We start from the raw sequence: 8794 nt of genomic DNA on the forward strand, positions 1-8794 counted from the left end.
CGTTCTAGGCAGGTGGGGTGTGTGGGAGAGAAACTCCCTCTGGAGGGAACACAGGGATGCTAGGGATGCTAGCCTCTGCACAAAAATCTACTGTACGATCATTTGTTCTGGGAATGTCATTTTCGAGCCTGAGTCCTGGAAAACAGGCTCAGGACTTAACTGGTTAAGGAATACAACCCACACAGTAAGGTGTATCCAGACCTGTATCAAAGAGTATGATACATAGAGGTAAGGCAGGTAGTGACACACCTTTAGAATTTCAAAATTTGACTGAGATAGATTATATTAATATCATCAAGTAACAACACAAATCCTCCTGACTCAAAGCCAAACAATCAAAAAAAAGAGCCATAACAACTTTCTAGGACACACACACACACACACACACACACACACACACACACACACACACACACACACACACACACACACACACACACACACACACACACACACACACACACACACACACACACACACACACACGCGCGGCCTGTAGTCAACCTTTGAATAAAGTAGTTACTATTAGTAGTTTGTTTAAATGCATTACTTATGTTGTTTTTGTCATTAACATAAAATAAATCTCACGTACCCACTGTAGTACTGCAACGTACCCCTAGGGGTCCGCGTACCCCCATTTGAGAACCACTGCTGTAGTGTAACACACTATACAGGAAAGGGAGAACCCCAAAATAGGGCCCCTTTAAATGTCGTCAACACACCATTATCAGATGTGATCAAATAATCACGTACATCACTGCGTCTTCATCAAATCATGTTTCAGAGATGTTTTGAATGAGCAGATGCTTAAACGAGTACTTCCAAACAGCACGGACATCAAACAGGAAATGGCACTTAATGTGAAATGTTAAAGGACATTATGACTAAAGGCTGTTGAAAAAGACATATCTCATCTATCCACTATGTCATAAAATAATATGTCAATGTAATAATACTGTTCATGTTATTCTAGACCTTCATACCCTATCGCTGTGCAGAGCCTGGTGTCGGATGAGGTTGCTGAGGAAGGAGAAGTTCTTGCCACACTTGGAGCAGTGGAACCTCTTCTCCCCGGTGTGGACGCTCTGGTGGACCTTCAGGTTGGTGGAGGTGGAGAACTGCTTCCCGCAGTGGGGGCAGGGGAAGGGCCTCTCCCCCGTGTGGACCATCTGGTGGCGCTTGAGGCTGCACACCTGGCCGAAGCTCTTCCCACACTGGACGCAGCGAAACGGTTTGTCCCCCGTGTGGACGCGCTCGTGGATGCGCAGCTGGCACTGGTGGGCATAGCGGCGTGTGCAGAAGGTGCAGGCATAGGGCAGGTCTGGCGGTGCTGATCCAGTCTCCTGCTTCTGATTGCCAGATGCTTGATGAAGGTGGTTCGGACTGGAGAAGTTGTCCATTGTTCGGACTCCAGACCAAGGATGCTGGATGTGCTGTTGCTGGGAGTCCATGGCAGCCAGGGGGGTGTTAAAATCAGAAAGGCTGTAGGCTGCCTTACCTCCAAACATGTCTTCACTGGATGGCTCATAGTTCATCGATTGAGACAACAACAAACTGCCGCAGCGGTCCTCTGCTCCAGGGTAGGGGGACTTCATCACAGTGTTAGCCTGGTCCATGGCGCTTAGAGGCCTTTTAGACGCTGTGGAGAAACTAGAGGCCATGTTTGCGCTCACATGGCTAAATGATGAGTCTTGTGCCACAGTTCCTGCTGTGTTTGTGGAACAAGATGGCCGCTGTCTATCTTCAGTCTCACTGCTCTCTTGCCATCCCAGCAGCGTTTGGGAAAGACTGTGTTTCTCTGGGGTCAAACCTGATTAGCCAAAGAAAACAGAATTAAAAGAATACTTTTTTTTTTACAAACATAAATAGGGTTTCACAAACACACTTTTGTGATGGTAAGCCTGGTTGGCTTTCAGCTGTAGGATGGATAAGTGTGTGTTGGGCTGGGGACAGGAGAGTTGACACAGCTGGTCCAATGCGGCCCCTTCCCCATCTCCCTGCCCACTTCTACTACTTTTGTGTCTTCACATGGAGGGTCCGCCACATTAAGTGCTGTTCCAAACAAAGTAGTAGGGAGTGCAAGTTATCTAACCCTCCAACAGGAAGTAATTAAACCCTCCAACAGTGACTCTGCATCCATTGATTTTACATGCCCTACCTGACCATGTCGACACTGTTTGTGTCCAATGGAAACACAATAACATATAAATGTTAAATTATTATGTAGTACAGTTTTGTTTATTGACAGCTAATACATAGCTGATATCAAATTGAGAAAAAGTAAAAATTAATGAAATGGAAGTATAACTGTACTACGTAAAGTACAAATTCTTGGAGCTCTATTATAATTGTTTTGTGAAAACTGAATTGCACTGGGTGAAATGTTCCTCTATTTCCATGAACCCACGCAAATACTCACATCCCTTAAAGGTGGGGTAGGTTATTCACCTCAGAAACACTTTTTGTTATATTCCATGGAATGCTCTTAACATCCCGATAGCAATGAATAAATGAAATGCTTTGACAATAAATATATACAAATATTTCATCTGTGGAAGCCGTGGCGCTGTAAAAAGCACGACCAATTATCTGCCTGGCCCGGGTCAGATAATTGGATGGCCTACCTGCCTGTCAGCCTTCCATCTCGTGTGTGTTGGAGGAAGGGCTCTGTAAGGAAGTCTGAAGGAAGGGACAGATTTTTTTCGGCTGCGTAATTTCAAATTCTAGTGCACTCAAGCTGGTTTCTCCATTCTTACCTACCTTTAATAGGGATAAGTCTAGCTCTTAAAATAGTCCAATATACTAGTTATCATCCTGTTTAATAAAAACTTGTGACCAGGGGCCTCATGTATAACGCCGTGCGTAGGATTGACGTGGGAAGGTTGCTTACGTAGTAGAAATCCGAAAAATAGGTCCACCACTTTCCGATTCACCAAACATTGCGTACCAGCGAGGAAAGTGCGTATGGTACTTCCTACACCGGTTTCCCTTTATAAATCACAACCGACTCGAAATGCGGTGCAGCTTTTGCGGGCTTCACGTAACGCCCATATTTGCCTATAAATAGTCAAAGAAACGCCCTTTCATTCGTTCATTTTGACTGACTGCATGGAGAAGGTCGCAGGAAATTAAGACAGAACAGCTAAAAAAAATATCTCAAGTCGTGTCAGATTTAGTTTGTTTTGGGGAGGTCGAGATAAATCATATTGTTTGGTGGATGCAGTTTGAACCAGAGTAGCAGCATGGAGGTCGGATCGTCACCAAAATAAATAAATAAGTGGTTCGAAAAAGGCTAATGACAAAATAAATACACATAACCTTCCTCAGGCAGTGTGTTTGTACCGGAGACAGGAGAAACCCCCTTGACGAGAAACTGTAAGAAATGATCGGGGAATCCCTCCGGAGTGGAGTCATGACGACTGGATTTGAATTATCTTTTTGTATTTGGTGGTTTGTGTCCCAGCTGTCGATCAGCTGTGCGCAGCGCACTGCAACCTGTGCATCTCAACCCCCCCTCCCCTCCTGTGTTTTACGAGCGACTTATCAAGTCTTGGCAAACGGCATTAAACACGATTAAACATGTATTAAACATATAAAACCATGCTCGTATCTACAACCTATAGAAATGCAAAACGGCGTCAGTTTAGACGTAATTCTGTCCTCCTGCTTACCGCATCATTTATGAGAAAACATTTCATAATATTAACACAACATATTCGAGGTGGTTTTAAATAACATATCCGTATTTATTTATTTCTCCGAGTTATGTTTTTTAGTGCACTGAGGAGTCGCATACAGGCGTTTGTTTAATCATTTTAAGATTGGCTTTGATCAATGTTTGAAAAATGAATTCTTCATATATGATAAATGAGAGGTAACATTTTATTTATGGTATTATTTCCACATATTTCTCTCCATTCTTCCTTCTGCCAATGGTGTCGCAGTTTCTCGTCTCTCCCGTTTTTGTGCTTAGTGCGTACGCATGGGTTAGAGTTTGCGTGGAGGACCGCACATTTTCCCGTCAAGTTAGTATTTTATAAATCGCAAACATTGCGTAGAAACTGGCGTACGTCATTTTTTGAGCGTATATCCCTTTATAAATGAGGCCCCTGAACATAGTCCGTTGTTGAATTTAGTTCCTTTTCCCAAATTAACCTACATTGTATTCGTTTTGAAGAAGCAGTCAAAGAGAATAGATGCAAGCAGAATTCTTTGCACGATTACACAGTACTCGTGTTGAGTGAAAAAAAACATTTGTGTTTTCAATGCTGGCTATTTTACTGCCTCAAACCCCCAACATCTGTTTACCAATGCGTTTTAGAGTTATATGGATAAAACAAGAAAGATTGCTAGTTTGGATCTCTCTCCACTCTCTCTTTGTTGCATTGCTGTGGCTTTAAATTGAGTGCTCATGTCCACACGATTCTACACAGACCACTGAGTAGAATGTCTGTGTAGTGAAAAGCAATGACTTGTAAATGTGGAGGTAGCTGAGGGTAGTACTACTAAGCAACCACAACAAAGAAAGGGTCTCTTAGCTTTAACTGGCTCGGCAAAACCTAAAACCCTATTTACAGATCAGGGGTATACAAGGTGGTTATCAACAACAACAACTATTAAAGGGGGTGTTTGGAGCGTCATTTGTCTCTTCTACTGTACTACCTTTTCTTTTTTTTGCTTTGATTATGTGGGAGCAACAACCTTGAGACAACCAGCCGGGCTTTTGAGTGAAGTTAGAACTGCAGTTCACTGGTGCAGCTCCTCGTGGGGCCTTCAGGGAGTGTTTCCATGCCTGGATAAACCCTGTTCGACTCCCCCCGTTGCGCTCTGGATCCCAGTTGGAAGTTCTGAAAGAGCTCAGGGGGGCTTTCAGGAGGCACACCCAGAGACCCCAAACGGCTTTCAATATGAAGCACTGGCCCACAAACATGTCCCAAAACTGTCAAATGGCTCAACCTCATTTCTTACTACACAAAGCCACAGGTGGGAGTAGTGTTAGAAATTATTCCAACACAACACCCATCAACTTGTCAATCTCAAGCTCCATCTTATGCTAATGTGTTAACAAGGCCCCGAGATACTGAAACTCCACAAGCCACAGAGAGGAAGCAGAGATGCAATCTGTACTGTTCCACTGTGCCTGGAAGACTTTAAATAACATCATAATTTTAACAACAGGAAATAATTACTGATTGAATTGTTTGCAAGAGCTGTAGCAATGTTTATATGAAGGTGAACAAATGTATGATGTTTTGAGTTTGCAATTAAAACTGAATAAAAACCTGTTTTCGATAATGTTTGTGTCTCTTTGCCACAGAGGTCTGTAGTAAACAACGTTTGTACTTGGAACTTTATTTAATGCTGCCTTTTTTCTTCCTTTCACACTTAACATTATTTCACTTTGCCTTTTATCAAGTAGCATGAGCTAGTCTCAGATCTGAGTACCAATATTAAAACAGGAAGATGGTCTGCTAGGCTGGAAGTCAACTGTTAATAAAATAGATGCCGTTTTAAGGTAGACCATCGATCTTATCAAAATGTTGTGATTATTCACCAGTGCGAAAATAGAATAGATTCCCTAGAGATGTGGTGTCACTGTCTTGTTGGTTACATAAAAAACACATTTACAGACTCCAACCCCCCTTACTGCTGGATATTCGAAAAAATAGTGGTGGGGCAGGCAAGCAGCAGCAACATGAAACACAGCAGCAGGAACATGAACATAGCAATAGCAAGTGAACACAGCAGTGGCAGCAGAGGCAGGAAGACCTGGCAGCTTAAATAGAGCGGCATGTTTAGGAGAATGTTATTGGTTGGTTGTAAGAGGGACGAGGTGCGTCACGTGGTGATGTATCATTGGTGCTCGAGTTGGCTGCCTGAACTAGCTCGCAGGCTTGGCCCCATTTGTGATTAAACTCATGGTGTAAAGAACCGAAACACAGAAAAGCTTTAAACTGATGTCCGACATTGAAGATTTATTGGAAATCACAGCAGGAGAATTGTCATACAGTGGAAATACCGAGACAACATAGTAACACAGCCTCTTCCCAACCAACTCTTTGGAAGCTGTCTTCCGCCATCCCGTATAATTATTAACTCCTAATCCATAATCAACGTTCTATCAAAAATTGTTGCAAATCCTGTCCATGGCAGGCACAAACTGTTCTGTTATTGTCTGAAGAAAAGATTGTTTAATGGTTATATCTAAGACACGGCTGTGGTTGAAGCCCAGGGTGTAAGAAAGGGCCTGTCTCATATCCCAGAGAGCCTCAATCTCTTTACTAGTTTTCTAAGGTGGTCAAAAGTTCATAACTTGTATGTATTATATAACGCAACTCTCCTCTCGACTTTCCTTCCCTCTCCTTCTCATTTTCACTGGCCACCAACAGACCGACACATTGTCAAGAAAGAGTGCAGAGGATTGATGACTGACAGTTAAAACAACTCGATCCTCACAGAAATATGTTGCAGAGCTAAAGATTCTAAACAGCTTTGTGTCATCTTGCAATGATGTTTATTAATCGTTCACATTGATTGATATGGCTGTCATTACCCTGAGGGCCAGACAGAGTAGCCACCTATCAACATCTTCATCTTGAACGACTCTAATACTACTAGTGTTGGAGAGCAAAAACACAGACAATGAAGACATTGTCTCCTGCAACTCCCTTAAGTGCTTGTCCATTGGCTGGGTATGTTTTTCTGGAGATGAGCCAACGATAGATTACCATATCTTATCAGATCAGGTGATGCTCGCGCGTTAACAGCCAACACACTGTGAGGGATAAGGGCCCCTTCAAGCATTCTTCAGCCAAATATACGCCTCAATGAGATCTTAAACCCAACAAGCCTGCCAGCAGAAAATGAGCAGAGATGGAGGGAGTCAAGGCCAACAGCGAACAAAAACTGAGTAAAAGCAGCAAATTAAATCTCTGCTTATCACCTTAAACATATTCTTTTTTCATCATCAAGTTCTTTTTTGTGACAGAGAGGAGTAATCTTTACAGGCAGTTTGCTAGCTTAACCTCAGTAAAACAAATGATGGATTTGCAGGCAGCTTTACTGGACACAACAGACAGCTAAGCACTCACAATCCTGCTCAGTGACTTTCAAAAACACAGCTTTTTGGTCTTTAGTGATGTCACACTGAAGCTGTGGAACTTGTGACAGTTTGCAGAAGCTCATCTGCAGAGCGCGATGCTGCTGACATCTCCCTGACAAGGACGCATGGGCTGTAACCACGGCTGCAAAACAAGCAACCAGAGTTCAACTGGATCTGATAGCAAACAGATCCCAGTTTACTTTGTCGTAATGACTCATCAGTACAACAGAGACAGAATCCATTCGTCACATAGATCCTATTAATGCATTTCACTGTTAATGTGAAACACAGCGTTAATGCGGTGCGTTCAAGGACCTCCGCAGATAATCGGCCCTTTTGATGTCGGTTCCCCATAAGCCAATCTTCCTTTCATAGAAGGTTTGGCGGAGGAGAGGGCCACCAGAGTACCACACCTTCTTAGCTGCGGCTCCACAGCTGCTTGCATGTCCCCTAAAACAAAGTTTTGTGGGGAATGGAAGCTCAGCTGTGTGCTGACAGTAGGGGTGGACAGGATACTGCGACTGGGTTACTCACTGCAGGGACATTATGGCCGGCGTGTTGTTGTCAGAAAACACACCTCGGCTGCATCTCAGGTCGATTAAATGGAATCCTTTCGTCCCTCACTTGCGTCGTTTCCCTGCGTTTAATCCCTCCCACCAGGGAAGCATGGAGAGACACAAGAGAGGTTTCTCAATACTCTAATTTCCCCTCCTCGACTCCTCGGTCCTCCGGTTGTGACCCGGAAATGGATTTCAGCGCGCCATGTTGAAGGACATCTCATTTCTGTAAATGCACATTGAGGACCGAGCATCGAGCATCGAGGAGGCTCTCTGGAGGAGCTCTAACCGAGGAGACACTGATGGGTCCTCCACGGCTCCTCCACGGATGCATTTCCGGGAACGGTGGAAGCGTTACGCACGGCCGGACTTATCTAAGCCAATGACAGCTCTGCATGCATCCCTTGGATATTATTTTAGTAACAGCTTGAACGGCGACACAATGTTTACAGAGAGAACAGCTGTGAGGTCCGTGCAGAAAGCAGAGCAGTGTGTAAAATATATATCTCTCAGTATAACAGGCCCACATTACTCTCTGTATTTGTATGCTGTAGTTAAGTAGATATCTACAAACAAAGAGTCGATATGGATAGTGTCTAAAACCATTTAGTGCTTCACATAATAAAATACAAAACGGCTGTATCCTGATATATAGCCTATTATATGCTTTAGGAGCAGTTGCGGCGCCAGAGTATTTTTGTTGGGTAAGCTATGCATAACCCGAATGGTCTCAATCATATTGCATCAGTAACGTGCACTTGTTGTTACAGCAGGATCAGTTTGTGTGTTGTGGACACGACCCGTATATTTTCGCAATCCGTGTTCTCAACATTTAGCATTTTGCTTATTTTTAAATTTAATTTGCTTACTTTAACATAATTGTTCATGGTGGGGCTAAGGTGGGGCTAAGCCATTTCTTGGTATGGCTGTAGCCCAACCCAGTCTCACAAAAAAACGTGTAATAACTACGTTGGTCCACAACTTGGGACGTAGTATTTCTACAAAAACGCCTCTGAAATTGTAAGATCCCTACGTTTTTTTTCACCATTCATTCCAATGGCTGGCGTCTATGTCACGTGATCTTCAAATTTCTCCCTGCAGAAAAAAAAACATGGCCGACATTCGTTTTATTCTC

General features: G+C 43.4%; 1 protein-coding gene across 1 annotated transcript; it reads right to left on the reverse strand.

Annotated features, from left to right (window-relative positions):
- Positions 1 to 642: 642 nt before the first annotated feature.
- Positions 643 to 2467, reverse strand: LOC104952054 (zinc finger protein 239-like). The gene has a single exon (XM_010778809.1). It carries the CDS (start codon positions 1659 to 1661, stop codon positions 978 to 980), a length of 684 nt encoding a protein of 227 aa, XP_010777111.1. The 5' UTR covers positions 1662 to 2467; the 3' UTR covers positions 643 to 977.
- Between the last annotated feature and the right edge of the window lie 6327 nt (positions 2468 to 8794).

This window comes from Notothenia coriiceps, unplaced genomic scaffold, assembly GCF_000735185.1.
Source record: "Notothenia coriiceps isolate Sejong01 unplaced genomic scaffold, NC01 NC01_scaffold00019460, whole genome shotgun sequence".
NCBI classification, from domain to species: Eukaryota; Metazoa; Chordata; class Actinopteri; order Perciformes; family Nototheniidae; genus Notothenia; species Notothenia coriiceps.

Excerpts from the sequence above, each read along its gene's own strand:
- LOC104952054 (XM_010778809.1), bottom strand. The coding sequence starts at position 1,661 with ATGGCCTCTAGTTTCTCCACAGCGTCTAAAAGGCCTCTAAGCGCCATG.